This window comes from Mytilus trossulus, chromosome 2, assembly GCF_036588685.1.
Source record: "Mytilus trossulus isolate FHL-02 chromosome 2, PNRI_Mtr1.1.1.hap1, whole genome shotgun sequence".
Classification (NCBI taxonomy): domain Eukaryota; kingdom Metazoa; phylum Mollusca; class Bivalvia; order Mytilida; family Mytilidae; genus Mytilus; species Mytilus trossulus.
The window spans coordinates 13,232,490-13,249,699 of record NC_086374.1 but is presented as its reverse complement, the minus strand read 5'-3'; the positions used below and the strand labels follow the sequence as shown (position 1 = coordinate 13,249,699).

Below are 17,210 nucleotides of genomic sequence, written 5' to 3'. Positions count from 1 at the left end.
CATATGATACCAATTCTGTTAAAGGCAATGTAATAAGACATTCAGACTGTGTCAATTTCTACCTAAACTTGAGATTCCATTACAGTGGTCATATAATACCAGCTATGAGAGAGGCAATGTAACTAGATGTTCAAACTATAACAATATATATATCAACTGCAGATTGTTAAATTGCTGCTTTCCTCAGATTCAACATTATGTTTTGTGAACAAGTTCTTTTGTATGAGAGGTAGGTGATCTCAATATAAAAACTTGGATAAGAACGTCTTGCTGGGATTTACCCATCCTCAACCATTAAAATATTCATTCATGGACAACACAACTGAGGATGAACATTTACCCATTGACATAAAATACCTACCCATTGACTAATAAATTACTCGAAATAGCTCCTGATTGATATATCTGACATTAAAAATAAGTGACTCATACCAATGATACGTCTGTGTATTCGAAATACTACGGATTTTCTTATCCCAGGCATATATTACTCAAGCCGTATTTGGCAAAACTTTTTGGAATTTTGGGTCCTCAATGCTCTTAAACTTTATACATCTTTGGCTTTCTAACTATTTTTATCTGAGCGTCACTGATCAGTCTTGTGTAGATAAAACGTGAGTCTTGGGTATCAAATAATAAGCCTGGTGCCTTTGATGACTAAAAATATTGACTGTTCTCTCTTGTGTATAGAATTTGTTGACGATCATAAATGTACTTCAACCCTTTATATTTCACATTAAGAATCTCTGATGATACTTATAAATTGATTTATCTGGTTGCAGGAACCAAAAATGATAATCTTTGCATATAAGTTAACATTATAAAAAGACTTGATTAATTTAGTAAACTATAACAAGACTTGGTTAATTTAGTAAAATATAACTAACTTATAAACTTCCTAAATAAACTACTACTATACTCAAGAGAGAAAAGAGGGACGAAGGATACCAGAGGGACAGGCAAACTCATGAATCGAAGATCACATGGTATAAAATAAAGTTATATAGTCATACAAAATATTTATTTTCCATAAACATGGAGAAAATATCACAGTTCTTGTAACCATACAACTAAGAGCAAACCATCATTTAATTTTTAAATTTAATTTACTTAATTTCAAATTTGTTTCAGTTATACATGCACTATGAAAATCTAACTATATATCTACTACTGAATAAGAATATAGATATCAAATGAGCTTCTGATTAAAATAGGAAGACCTGCATTTTAACAAATAATGTTTGAAAAAAATCCACAATATCCATTATTTCTTTCAAAAATCCTTTTTTTGGGTAAAGCTGCAATGTGGAAAATTTCTAATTTATCATTCAAAAGTATTTTTTTCAACAAGAAAACTCACAACTTGCCCCAATTAATAGTGTTTATAAATTCAAACAGACTTCTACGAATGAGATTTAAAGCAATACCTTAAGACAATTTTAACTACATATTTTCTCAAATTTAAAACAACATTATGTTATACAATTTTAAGAGTTCTTTCTTTCTTGAAACACTCCCCAAACAAGAACAATGAATTTATAACTTGTGCATTAAAACATACAAATGCTAAGAGTCCTCTCAGTAGTGACATATCATAATAATATCTTTATTCTCATAACCATCTAAGATTTTAATGTTTTAATCATTTGAACTACATGAACAATCCTTTAGGGACAAATCTGATTAGTGTATCAGTACAATCAATACTGCTGCTTTGATTTTAATCATCAGTTTAATTAATCACTTGAATCACATTAACATTATAGGTAATGATTTATTTGTCTGTTTAATGAATCACTTGAATCACATTAATATTATAGGTAATGATTTATTTGTCTGTTTAATGAATCACTTGAATCACATTTATGATAGATTTGTCTGTTGATCTTATCTTCCAGGATATTCAAACACTCCTGCAGCTCCCATGCCAGTTCCTATACACATAGAGACAACACCATAGGATCTGTAACATAAAACGGATTGTCATCATGATAAAAGAGTTGATTTTTCATTTTCTATTGTTATTTATTAATTTAAAATGGTGACATTCCCTTGGTTCCATGCATTGTATGGTATTCATATAGCTCAACTTGTTCAATTTGCTTGTATATTTAACAGCATATTTGATATTTAGCTGCTTCTAGTCGATTTGCATGTTTATCCTATTATCTCAATAGAAGCAAAAATATTATTCAGAAGTTGTAAGATGTATGGAATTTATAAAATTTTGCATACAACTAAAGATTATTTAGCTGACTTTGAACAACTCTATACCACCGGATACTCTTGCCTTTATTTGAATATCAAGTTTAAAGTAAATTACACCAGTAATATCATCACCAGACAGAACATACTAGTAAAGAAGTATTGATTGGATCAATTAATATCAATTTGACAAAAAATCATAAGACTAATAAATCAAATGATCTATAAAATGGAAGTAAGTATTATCAATTGGAATTAATGCAGATTTTTATAGATCACAAAACAGTGTAGCATAGGAAATTAGGTTATAATTGATTTAAAAGTACAAATAAAGTGCATTGCATTTGATGTTTTTGAGCTTTTGATTTTCCTCTTTGAATAGGGATTTTCAGTTTTCAATTTTCCTCAGAGTTAAGTATTTTTGTGAATTTACTTTTTGCACAAACACTTTATTAGCTATCATATATCCTCTGAATCTCTTCAAAATCATATTTGAATACAAAAATATAGTAAAATAAATAAAACCATAACTATAAGGAAGATGACACTCTAAAAGGCTAGGATTTGAGAAAACATTGTGTCTCTATGTTTGTCCAAATGTAGTTAGTATATTTATAATGTAGTGATGGTTATTTTGATGGATGTGTTCTAAACAGACAGCATTCCTATTGGAACCACCTGTGCTTCCCTTAATGTTAATTGTTCCTTTCTTTCATAAATCTTAACATCTTGAGTTTTACAGTTACATGTTTCCAAATTAGTAATTTATATGTTTAAACAGTTTATTTCAATTAACCATTACTAAATTTACCTATTTCCTCGTCTTTTCAACTCATGTAATAATGTTCCAATCTGCCTAGCTCCTGTACAACCTAAAGGATGACCTAAGGCAATAGCACCACCTTTTGGATTTACTTTTTCCATGGGAATACCAACTTTATTTACACAATAAGTAGCCTGGCTGGCAAATGCTTCATTTATTTCAAATATATCAATGTCATTTACTGATAATCCTGAAAACAAATGATCATATAACCCTAATTAGTATGAATGTATGCCTGACAGCAAGATTATATTATGTATAGAGCTCAATACTCAGTTAACAATACCATGTAAAAAAGTAAAAATCTTTTTTTATTTTTTAGTCTAATGTCTTTTTCACAAATTCACATATTTTCAATGTCTAGCTAAGATATTTATAATAAAAAAATATATATATAAACACAATCACTATCAATTATAAAAACAAAACCAGAAACAAAAATAAAAATACAAAAAAATATGTAATATATTCTTCTAGACAGATCATCACATCTACTTTCTTGTAGCTCTATTGAAAAGACAATGATTTGTTTTTATATTTTTTTCCAATATTGTAACAAGAAAGTAACATTATCTTTAATTTTTCAATTTCAAAAAAAATTACAACATACCGGTACATTGGTTTAAAGGATGAGTTAGATGAAAACTAACAGAAACATGTTTTTGTCAGACATAAATGTGGGCAAAGAAAAAATAAACGAATGCTTAACAAGTTATTCTACTTCAAACTAACATTGAGTAACACAACCCTACAGGTATAAACTGAAATTCTTCAGCAAGGTACCAATACAAGCAGGGAGATACAATACATATAATTATATTACCTGTCTTTTTTAAAACCTCAGGAATGGCAACAGCAGGTCCAATACCCATGAGTTCAGGAGGACAGCCTGCCACTGCATACCCTCTGATTACACCCAATATAGGTAGCCCTAGTCTGTCAGCTTCTGATCTCTTGGCCACTAACACTGCAGCAGCACCATCACTCACCTGACTTGAATTACCTGTCAAAAATAGTCAATTATTAAAACCTACCATTGGTTTTAAAAGTACATGTATATCATAAACCTAAATAGCATAAAGTTCTATTTTGTCCTTATTTAACAACTTTGGATTGTTTCAATTTTGTTAAAGTCATTTCACGAATTTTAAATTCACAAAAAAATTATAATACAAAGTAGGTTAGATCCCCTTGATGGTCAGTAGAACAGCTTTGTGACAACACACACATTTCAAAATACTGTTTCAAAAAGGATATGTCCATAAAAACTGATACTATTGGACGTTTGACTGTATCAACCAATGAAATAAAAGGAAAACAACTGTCATATTCTTACTAATTATATCAGTTAAATAAACATACCTGCTGTAGTTGTACCATCTTTTTTAAATGCTGGTTTAAGTTTCCTTAAGTTTTCAATTGTTGAAGGTCTAATTCCATCATCTGTGGTTACCTGTCAATTTTAAAGATTTCATTATGCAAAAAAAAAATAATCACATATGAATATTTTATAACTTTTTTTAAAGTTTTTTTTTTTTATAATATTTCACCTTAAAGTAATGATCAGTAATCAGCACCAAAAACAGAGATGTCATATAAAATTTTTATCAAAGAAAAAGGAGGTAAAGATAGATGTTTTCTACCACTATATATATTCACTAGACATCATAATAACACAAATTTATCATATACTTGTATACAATATTACTAAAATTTTACAGTTCAATAACATTTGAAAATGTCAAAAGTCTTTGAATGGATTACTAGGTTTACTGGCCAGATTCTTAACAATTTCCGTAGCGGGCTGATAAAGGTACCTTTATTGACTGCTTCCGGAATGTTATCACATGCCTTTCCGTTAATTTCCATGACGTTTATCACATGCAACTTCGTGCATTTCCGGAAATTTGATTGAAACGACAACAGAACGCGGAAAACAGCAAGTGATAAGACTTTTCCCAAAATAGTTGAGGAGCAAAATGAATTAAGTTTAACATGTTTTGAAAGACATAAATGAGGTGACAATATTATTGAAGAACATGATAATTGTTGTGACAAAACAAATAAAATGCTTGCTATATCAATAAAACAATTAAAGTAAATAATGTGTTTTGGTTGTCTGTAAATATTTTCTGAAAGTGCAAAAAAATACAAATAAAATTGAATTTTAATAGTTCTTGTCTGTATATCTTCTGCTGAAGTATGTGATAAAAAGATAATTACATGTCATTTTTCATATCAGACCCTTTATCGGCCCTCGTTCATGATATCAGCCCTCGAGCCTGTGGCTCTTGGGCTGATATCACAACCTTGGGCGGATAAAGGGTTTGATATGAAAAATGCCATGTAATAATCTATACTTATCATCCTTCCTTATGACAATATCACCCTGCACAGTAGGTCCTTATTCTCTCATATCTTGGCTTTAGACAAGAGCAGGCATTATCAGTCATGTCACAATGTCTGAGGAGAAGTTAAGAGTGACGTCACAATGTGCGACGAGATGTTATCAAGCTTGCTTTCGTACAGAGTAAAACTAACATAGGGAAAAGAAAAAGACTAGAAATAGAACGATTAAACAATTTTTTTTTATATAGATTTCTGAAGCTGATAACTCATTCTCTGAGCTCACATACTAAAAAATTCACATTGTGGCTTGCGGCTGATATTTTACAATATCAATGTGTAGAAAACCCAATAATCTATAATATCCACTAGAATATATTGTATCATACTAACAGTTATTTGTCTTTCATTGTCATCCTGGTCCTTGATGGTCACTGTTGTTGGTATAATCTCATCTTTAAATAAACCATCCTTTGTTGCCTTTAATGCTCTGTGACAATAAAAATTACATAAAATATTTCAATGATTATCATTATGTAACATACATCTAATTGATTTTGTATGCACAGAGTAATCTGAAAAGTGTGCTACTCAACTGTCTGACTGATACTATAAGTTTATATGATTTCTATATTCTTTTTACCTTTACAGATATAACTATCAAATATTCATATCAAAACAAAGACAATACTTTTAAATTGAACAGTCTGGTATGCTGGAAATCTTAACTGCTGTAAAGTGGTAAATTTAGGAATTATGCTTGAATCATGTAGAACACCTTGAAAGAGCTATAGATATTTTTTTTTCTCAATATGCAGCAACATTTTTTTCTCATTTTAGTAATTCAGGGGTATTTGTAGAAGAAATTAGTTACATCTAAAAAAAATTATTTTTGAATTATCTCCCTTAATCTTTTCCAGAAATTTACTGGTTCAATTAATTTTTTTTACAACCTATTGAAATTCAATTTTCTGGAAATTGATGCACATTTTTTTCTGGTTTGCTTTCAAATTTTTCAACCTTTTATTTCAGAAACTTAACTAAGAAATCAACTGTGTCAGATGTAAAGTAACTTAATTACTGCGAAAGGCCTTAAAATATTTTCCTGGAAGACAGACAAACAAATAAGTCATTGTTTATGAAACTAGACTTTGCTGAATAGTAAGGACAACTACTAAAGACAATCAAACACCATAAAAGAGCAATAATAGTTGTCCAGAGAAATTCAAGAAATTGAATATGGGAGTTAACTTTACCACCAAAATTATTTACCATTGAATAAAAAATACTTGTATATAAGTATTACCCCTGACTTTCAACGTATCAAACTTCATATAACAGCACCTTGCTTTGCCGCAGTCTTTCATTATTTTCACATAAAGATTTAACCTACATGTACTTTTACTTACTTTTGTTGTGATGCAAGAGCCATGTTATCTTGTTGTTCTCGGGTAATTCCATACTTTTCTGCTACATTTTCTGATGTAATTCTACAAAATTGTATATTTATGTTTATATATTATTGTGAACTTGATAAATCACAGCAACATGAAAAAAAATTAGAAGCATTATTTATGTCAATTTATTTTGAAATACTTTTTTGCCACATCTGAATTATAAATTTACCTTTGGGTATCAAATTCTTTCTTGCCATTGGTATCATACTCTTTCTTGTCATCTGTATTAAACTCTTTCTTGCAATTTCTCAATTACCCCTGAGATATTTATAAACTTTTTCTTGACATTTCTCAAAATTTACGCTATAGCTATAAAACTATGTCTTGCTGGTTGTTTTACTCACCCCATTGGTATTAAACATTTTCTTGCCATTTCATGCTCAAATATTTTTGGATTCATTGGAGCATTACTGTTCTCTCCCCTATGGAATGACATTGATTCAACTCTGTAAATGAAAATATCCCATAGTAATGAAAAATGTAATAAAAATCAAAACAGACTTAATTAAAATATTCATTTCTTAATTGGATCTGATGAGTAAAGCCTTTTTCAAACGATTTTATATAATCAAATTAACTGTACCAATTTTCTTGCACCAGATGCGCATTTCGACAATACATGTCTCTTCAGTGATGCTTGTGGCCAAAATATTTGAAAATCCAAATCTTATATAAAAGATGAAGAGCTATGATCCAAAAGGTCCAAAAAGTATAGCCAAATCTGTGAAAGGAATCAGAGCTTTGCATGAGGGAGATACATTCCTTAATTTATAGTAATTTATAATATTTTGTAACAGCAAATTTTAATAACACAAAAAAATCCGTATTTTCATGCCAGTACCGAAGTACTGGCTACTGGGCTGGTGATACCCTCGGGGACTAATAGTCCACCAGCAGAGGCATCGACCCAGTGGTAGTTATCAAATTAACGGTACCAATTTTCTTGCACCAGATGCGCATTTCGACAATACATATCTCTTCAGTGATGCTCGTGGCCAAATTATATATATAAACTATGTTGTTCTTATGTTGTGCTGTTACCCCACAGTAACAGGGGAGAGTTGGTCCATCTGCAAACATGTTGAGCCTGTAATTCAGTGGTTATAGTTTGTTGATGTATATCATATTTTTTTCCCCGGCTTGCTATGGGGTATACACAGAGTGATCTATAGTACATTGTAGTTACATATACAGTTGTTTCGGGGGAGGGTTGTCTCATTGCCAATCACATAACAATTTCATTTTTATTATATATCGTAGGATTTCTTTAAAAAAAAACTTCAATATATAACGACTTTCAAATATGGTTAATATAAGTATGAAAGTCTGAAGAAATCCCCCATTGTATCTTATGTATATGTAATCAAATTAGCACAAAAAAGGACCAGATCTTTGGATAGATCTCATTTTTTCAGAGTTTTAAATGATAACTGTTGTCACTTTATAAGAAAAGACATGCTAACATACATGTAATGGAAAAATTGACATAAATACTTCCAACTTACCCTGCTCCTATTCCCATGTTGCACTGTCCCATCCTTATGCTACCTTAAAAAGAGATCAATCAGACAGTATGAACTTATATTGTCAAGTTATTGTTGTATTATGGACTCATATTGGCTACTTTACAAAAGATACAGTTTTATTACAGCAGAACATTCCAAAAGACAATGTGTCTCCTAACTCTCCTTATTTATTTAGATACCAATATAACTGTATTTCATTTAGCTGATGTAATAGAACCTTCAATGATCTTTTATACAACATTGGTTGAACAGAACATATCTGTGGACAATTCTTTTGTGACTTTTGACACATGATGATATAAAAGTAATTACCTGCCACATTCATGACTGCCTGTAAACCAGAAGAACATTGTCTATTCACCGCAGATGATGGTACAGATTCTGGAATACCTCTGAAATATATCATATTAACTTATTCTCAAAAATGTACCATGAATATATTAAGTTCATAGCTAACTTATCTAAAATGCTATCATTATTTAAAATATGGGTGCTTTTAGTGCCCATCTGAAAAATTAAAATCTTTCCAAATGACTCTTGTGTTTATCATATGTGTTCCTGTTGTGCTTAAACAATGTGTATATGTTTCATTTGTTTTTTTTATATGTGCATGCTTACAGTGACAGATCAGATTTCAGGGATCATATTTATTTTCACTCAAAATATTCAAAAAGCATGGATAAGGGTATACTGAATGTTTGTCAAAACCTGAACAGATTTAGTTACAAGTATACATACTAGTTTTGACTGTATAATTCCACCTGCAGGATTTACAGGTAAAAGAAAGTGATATTTCTCATCCAGCTTTGTAAGTTTATTCAGTTATATATTAAGTAATGCTAAAAATGTTATGGAGTGTCCGTCAAATCTTTCTTTTTGGCTTAACAGATTTGTTGATTTACAGTACCAGTATGTTTATTGCTTAGCCACATATGTGCATGTGTACATGTTTTATAACCTCAATTTAGAATTAAGCGTTTTACTGTACTGAACTCAAAGTTATTTGTATGTTCTTTCAAGTACCCTTTGTTAGTCCACCAATAGAGATTTGAAAGGGAGAGAATTGACATCTTTATAACAGACCAAATTTAAACCCACAGTGCCTGTGTGTCAAATCAGTAACATCATTAGTTTATATTTTGGTCCATATATATCTTAATTCTTTTTTTTAATGCAAAACTTGATAATAATGGTAGATATTTGTTAGTTTCTGCTTATTAAATTATTTGATTAGAATTTTAAAATATGCATAATATAATAATCAATGCAAGATAGTTACGCCATAAATTGTCCAGTTCTGACTGTAAGAGCACCTCTCCCATCACCAACAGTTCCTTAAAAAGTCACAATATAGACAAGTTAATCAAGGTAAATGAGAGATCATTTTGTAAATTGATTTATACATGAATATATGACCTAAAAATATATAGGTTAATATGTAGAATGTTAAAATGATATAAAAGGTCATAATGTAGAATGATTAAGTTCTGTATGAAGGTTAGTCAACTTAACCAATATAGAGTTACATTTTCATCATGCATATGTTTACATTGTCAATATATTTTCACATGTTCATGCTAAAAATAAAGTGTTATATATATATTCTTTGGTCCATCTAAATGGAAAAAGCCTCCTGAAGCACAGTGACACACAAAATGCATATACATGTATACCTTTAAATATAATCAAATGAAGTTTTTACTGTATAATCTAATAATTAGGAAATAAATCTATTTATTTTTAATAATTTCCAGATAAGTGCATCATTCATCGATTAACAAAGTGATTTTCATCTTTACCTCACCAGAACGTTACATATTGTAATGAAACAAACATTTATTTAATTCAGATATTTTGTACAAAAATAGAAAAATGTTCTGCTAACAGTTCGATTTGAGAAGGATTAACACTGAATACACTGTATATTCTAGTCACTAATGAGTGAAGAGGGCATATTAAAATACAAATTACTATATAAACTTAACTTTTTTTTAAAACTAGAAGCAGTGTCAGATGGAATGATTAGTTATATAGTCAATGTATTGTGATATTATGCATAAATTATAAATTACATGGTTTCGTCAGTTATAATTTGCTAATTATTATAAGACTTACCACAACAGATATCTCCAATTTGTGCTGGTGAAATACCAGACTGTTTAATAACTGCTTTCAAAGCTGTAGCTAAAAGTTCATCTGGATAAGTATCCTGTAAGTAAGCAATAAAAAGAAAGTTCATAAAAATTTAGATGAGACTCATAAAATTGGGGATGTGCATATCCTAATGTGAAATCCAGGTACAAATGTGAGATTTCATGACGAATAAAAAATAAATAATTGTTTTGACCATGTTTCCAACAAATCCAGCATACAAAAAGCTTTTTGCAAAAAACCAAAGGCACCCAAACTATCAAGCCTACTGCATTTAAATAATCCTAAAAAGATATTTTTTTAATCCTAGTACTATGAGATGAAAATCATACACAAACCATGTAATTTATTGTATTTCGTAGAATTTATTTTTGGAAAATTGCTTTAAATACAGTTTTTTTTCATTGCATGTATTGTCTGATAATAAAAATTGAAATAAAACGCATTGAAATATTATTATAAAAAATACATTTTAGACAGACACTGGCTTTTGTAAATGTTCAACATGTTGAAAAAAATCATTATTATGCATTTGTCACTGAATAGGCCATGTCTGAAAAACCACTGAATTTATACTCCAATTGAAACTAAATACCCAAGTGACCTTCAATTAGTATGTGTACATGTAGTATGTGTAGTAAGTAATGTCTTACTGTATTTACTGGTAATGTTTTACTGTACTTACTGGTAATGTCTTACTGTATTTACTGGTAATGTCTTACTGTATTTACTGGAAATGTCTTACTGTACTTACTGGTAATGTCTTACTGTATTTACTGGTAATGTCTTACTGTACTTACTGGTAATGTCTTACTGTATTTACTGGTAAAGTCTTACTGTACTTACTGGTAATGCCTTACTGTACTTACTGGTAATGTCTTACTGTATTTACTGGTAATGTCTTACTGTATTTACTGGAAATGTCTTACTGTACTTACTGGTAATGTCTTACTGTACTTACTGGTAATGTCTTACTGTATTCATTGGTAATGTCTTACTGTGCTTACTGGTAATGCCTTACTATACTTACTGGTAATGTCTTACTGTATTTACTGGTAATGTCTTACTGTATTTACTAGTAATGTCTTACTGTATTTACTGGTAATGTCTTACTGTATTTACTGGTAATGTCTTACTGTACTTACTGGTAATGTCTTACTGTACTTACTGGTAATGTCTTACTGTATTTACTGGTAATGCCTTACTGTACTTACTGGTAATGTCTTACTGTACTTACTGGTAATGTCTTACTGTACTTACTGGTAAAGTCTTACTGTACTTACTGGTAATGCCTTACTGTACTTACTGGTAATATCTTACTGTACTTACTGGTAATGTCTTACTGTATTTACTGGTAATGTCTTACTGTATTTACTGGTAATGTCTTACTGTACTTACTGGCAATGTCTTACTGTATTTACTGGTAATGCCTTACTGTATTTACTGGTAATGCCTTACTGTACTTACTGGTAAAGTCTTACTGTACTTACTGGTAATGCCTTACTGTACTTACTGGTAATGTCTTACTGTATTTACTGGTAATGTCTTACTGTATTTACTGGTAATGTCTTACTGTACTTACTGGTAATGTCTTACTGTATTTACTGGTAATGTCTTACTGTATTTACTGGTAATGTCTTACTGTATTTACTGGTAATGCCTTACTGTACTTACTGGTAAAGTCTTACTGTACTTACTGGTAATGTCTTACTGTATTTACTGGTAATGTCTTACTGTACTTACTGGTAATGTCTTACTGTACTTACTGGTAATGTCTTACTGTATTTACTGGTAATGTCTTACTATATTTACTGGTAATGTCTTACTGTACTTACTGGTAATGCCTTACTGTATGTATTGGTAATGTCTTATTGTATTTACTTGTAATGCCTTACTGTATGTATTGGTAATGCCTTACTGTATGTATTGGTAATGTCTTAAAAAAACTGAGTTCATCAGTAGTGAGCTGTGGGAGGGAAGTAAAAAGAATATTTTGCTTCAAGTATTTCATGTATTTACAATAGTTTAAACAGGTCTCATTAAAAAGTATCATGCATGGTGCATTGTTTAAACAGGGTCCCAGATAGCTTCAACTGGATGAAAAAGTTGTGTAATCTTAGAACTTATCAGTGGTGGATCCAGAAATTTTCATGAGTGGTGGCCCACTGGCTGCCTTAGAGGGGGCCCGATTTCGTCACGCCTCAGTGATTCCCTATATAAGCAAGCAAATTTTTTTCTCAAAAAAGGGGGGGGGGCACGCTGTCCCCCTTAAATCCGCCTCTACTTATCTGGAATGGAATAAATAGCGATTAGATGATATAGTTAGGAACGACATCAAAAAATCAATGAAGGATACAAAACTTATTTAAATAGTTTTGAGGGTGAGAGAGGGGTTGGGAGAGGGGGTCAAATTGATGTAATTTTTGTATAAATTGACATCGATTTTTTTTATATCCTTATTGGTCAATCAATTTCCCCTCCCAATTAAGTTAAGAGGGGGTCGGGGGTCATTGATAAAACTATATGAATATGTTTTTCATCCTTCAGTGAACTTTTAATGTCGTCCCTTAAACGTTGGTAACGGTTTTGAATAGATAAAACAATTAATTACCCATAAAAGACGTTCAAATATACAATTTAAAAGTATATTTACCTTGAAAGATCCCCTCTTCGCTTTTCCAATCGGTGTTCTAAGAGCAGAAACAATAACTATGTCATCTGGTGTATCTTTGAATCGTGGAATAGTTCCACTAGCTGTTTGATTAAATACAATGTCATTATTTGAAGACAAATGATTAAACATAACACTTATGCGCTCCATTTTTCTTTCCTTGCAATGTTACCAACAAATAACGACTGGTTATCAAAAATGGGTCAGAATGTAGGACTTAAACTTTGATCAGTGCGATAAAAATAGACCAGGATGTGAGTAGATTGCTCTAAATCTTGTCAATAGCGGACCAGATATAACATCCGGACAATAGTTTCAGTTTAAAAATCGCGTCACATATATATTTATTTATTTTATTCAAGTAATCCACTCAAACATTATCTTCGTCTTCTTTCTTTTTCTTCGTATAAGCTTTCTCTTTTTGGAACACCCCTCTTTTGAGGATAATCATGGATAAAAGTCTTTAACTATGTACACACAGTTTCTATTTAAAAATCCGAGGAGGTTATACACAGCTACTTTTGCATAGTTTCTATTTCTGTACTAAAAATATGTTGTACTGGAAATTTGCTTTTAATATTTAGTACTATTTCTTTACTTTAAAATTATTGTAATATGTAGGTACTTGTATTTTACAGTACTTGATTTGTACTAAATATTTTGGTACAGAAATAATACAATACTAGTACTCCATGTTTGAAAATCATAATTTTAAGAGATTTGAAATAGAAAAACTTTCAAAATGCTGAAAATTACAAATATAATATAAATTACATTATAATATCAAAATTACTTTAAGGCCGGCAGACATATAAAATGATGTATCTCTGTTTCAACAGTTAAGGATGTACACTGAATCCTTGCTTAGAGTGAAAATGAAAGGATCTTGAAATTAGAATTGATGCTATAAGTCGGAAGAGTTTTAGTTAAGGAACAAAATAAGCTCAAAATATTGAATTTGATAGGTCATGGAGCTCCCGCTTTTCGAGATAATCATTTTCAGTTGTTTAAATGACGGGAAAAGGCTGACTCGGTCTTTTAAATTTTATATGAATTCGTCATGATTATTTGGGTCTTAAGATCGAACAAAAAGAAGAAATCTAGAATCTGCTGCTGTATGAAGTATCGGCATCTTTTATTGAGATATAACTTAATTAAAACTTCAAAAACATGACTGTAATTTTGAAGATTTTAATCATAAAATCTCCGAAAAAGGAAAACTAAAAATCCGTCGATATTGTAACAAAATTGTAAAGATAACAATGATGATTTTTTTTAAATAAATTGATAAAATCACTCTACCAAAACTAATAAAAATCACAATAGACTAGAAGATATATAAGGAGTATAGCCGGCAATCCTATTCAGTTTTGAATCCAGTGCCTTATCTGGAAGATAAACTATTTTGAGTGATAAACGAATATTTTTTTATCATAAAATCTCAGAAAGCATGAATTCGAAAATTGTTTTAAATGTAGCGCGTGCAAATTTATTTTATTTGTTTATATTTTCAAAAATACATAAATGCACATATAGATACTTTTTTTGCAAATCAAAGCGCCCACAAGGAGCTAAATAATATTACAATGAATCATAAATAAATAAGTGTAATCACTTATTATTTTTCAATTATACCGAATTAGTATATATCAAAATATCAATGTCTATGATATCTATAATTTAAATTTAGGAACTGTCCACAAGAGAACAAAATGACACAGACATTAACAACTATAGGTCAAAATATCGATAGGTCATATATAATTCGTCCACTAAAAAGAAGTTCAGAACAAATGGTTCCAGAGCCTGAGATGAAGTACCATGAAGAAAGAACTGTAGATACAAACGGAGTCAAATTTAAGTCATTGGAACTATAAATGTTTGGTTATTACGTACACAGCTACTGTTGCATAGGTACTATTAATGTACTATTTATGTAGAACTGGAAATCTACTTTTAATATTCAGTACTATTGTGTTACTTACGAGTTATTGTAATCTTTAAGTACCCGTATTTTCTGTAGTACTTGATTTGTACTTGAAATTTAAGTACTATTATAGATTTTTGGTTGCACGGTTACATTTTTAGCATTTTGAACGTTTGTATTTTTCAAATCTCATGAAGTTATGATGTTCAAACATGGCATACTATAAAATTGTTGATATCATTTTTGTACCAATATTTTGAGTACAAATCAAGTACTGGAAAATACAAGTACCTAAATAGTACTAAATATTACAAGTAAATTTCCAGTACTACATATTTTAAGTACAGAAATAGTACCTATGCAAAAGTAGCTGTGTAGGTAATAGTCAGCAGATTCAGAGTTTGACAAAACAATATGGCATAATTTGACCATTAACTCGAAATTAATGTGTATGCATATATAAAGATAAGGAGATGTGGTACGATTTCCTATGAGAAAACTACCCGCTACCAGAGTCCAAAATGACGTGCGGACAAATATTAGCAATAGATCACTGTACGGGCTTTAACAATGAGCACATCCCATAATATATAAAGTCAGCTATAAAAGGCCCCGATATGATGACAATTCAAACGAGAAAACCAACGACCAGATATATGACAAAATAATAAACGAAAAACAAATCTTTGTTATTCAAACGACAGAAGAATTGAATTGAAAAAAAATAGATCTTCAAATGACTTGTATTTTCGGATTCTAACTTAGTATGCTAATTTGCAATGTTTGTCCGACGAACTACTCACATACGTTTACTTTACACATGATATTATTTATTAATAGTTCTTATTTTATAATTATTTTCAACCTATAACAAATATGTTTAATAGGGTGTTTTTTGCGGCTGAATCTATTGTGTCTTTTAGGCACAACCATTCAAATTGTACTTCAACATCTCTTTTGGCTAAATCGAAATCGAAATTATTGTCAACATACAGTTTTTTCCACAAAAAGTCGAAGCTTTCAATATCCTCTGAGTCTTAAAAACTTTACGTATTGAATTGTTGGTCGGCTGGTAATCTACACACGCAGAACATAACGAAGAGATAAATGTAACATTTACTGTTGTACGTGGAGTTGAACTCCTACAAAATCAGTAGCCGCACGAGATTTTGCCTTAAAAAGTTACATTTAAATTTTTAAATGGTTCTAATTACAGATCATAAAGTTCAAATTTACTTTTTATTCGATCAATGGGTATGAATGTCGATTTGGGCGGCGTGTACGCTGTCCGGTGTTGATCGACATCTAAATAAATCAAAAAACCTCATATTTTTATAATGTCATTCGTGAGGGAATCGGTTCTGATTGAGGACATCGTGAATGCGTGAGGGGAAGTGAAATCATAATACTATTTCCAAACTATGAGTCTTTGTAAGATGCCTAAGTGTGGTCAGATTGTTCATGAAAAAACACATTTTGTGTGCATAAACAAAATTAATGAAATAGAATTTTGAAATACATTGTGAGAAGATATGTTTTACGAACAATAAAAGGAAAAAATGTGTCAACGATTTGTTTCTAGCTACAAATTAAAGTTGAAATTTTCCTATCAGCCTATCAGCCCAGTATATATTTTTTACGAAAAGAGTTAACTCCCCTTATATTGCGTATTTAAAAAAAAAATGGTTTCCTAAAACACAAATTTTGATATTTGTTTGAATATTTTGATTTATACAATACATCACAAAGTTTTCTGTATATGAATAAACAGTCTAACCAATAAATTGCAAATATGTCTCCAATAAAGAAACACAAGTTAACATTAAACTTTAACACACGCACTTGGCACAGGACATTTTAAGAAAAAATGGTGGGATGAAACCGGTTTTGTGGCATGCCAAAACTCCCGCTTCTACGCAATGGTAAATATATCATTTAAAGACAACATTACATGACAGGACTACAATACAAATAAATGAGAGAACATATAGGACAGAGAAACACGCCAATTATAGCTAACAAAAGGTACCAGGTTAAACAAAACTTACACGTCAGACGAGGCTTACCAGTGGCGCTCAGATGAAAAAAAGTTCGAAAGCCAAGA

The 17,210-nt window shown here is 30.5% G+C and overlaps 1 protein-coding gene across 1 annotated transcript; it reads right to left on the bottom strand.

Moving 5' to 3' along the window:
* Positions 1–1,626: 1,626 nt before the first annotated feature.
* Positions 1,627–13,432, bottom strand: LOC134706527 (3-ketoacyl-CoA thiolase B, peroxisomal-like). Its single transcript, XM_063565548.1, has 12 exons — positions 13,162–13,432; positions 10,473–10,566; positions 9,637–9,691; positions 8,670–8,749; positions 8,337–8,379; positions 7,176–7,277; positions 6,784–6,864; positions 5,768–5,864; positions 4,391–4,481; positions 3,852–4,031; positions 3,017–3,218; positions 1,627–1,963 (listed from the first exon to the last, which is right to left on the bottom strand). The coding sequence occupies exons 1-12, from the start codon at positions 13,327–13,329 to the stop codon at positions 1,888–1,890; spliced, it is 1,269 nt and encodes a 422-aa protein (XP_063421618.1). The 5' UTR covers positions 13,330–13,432; the 3' UTR covers positions 1,627–1,887.
* Positions 13,433–17,210: the final 3,778 nt, after the last annotated feature.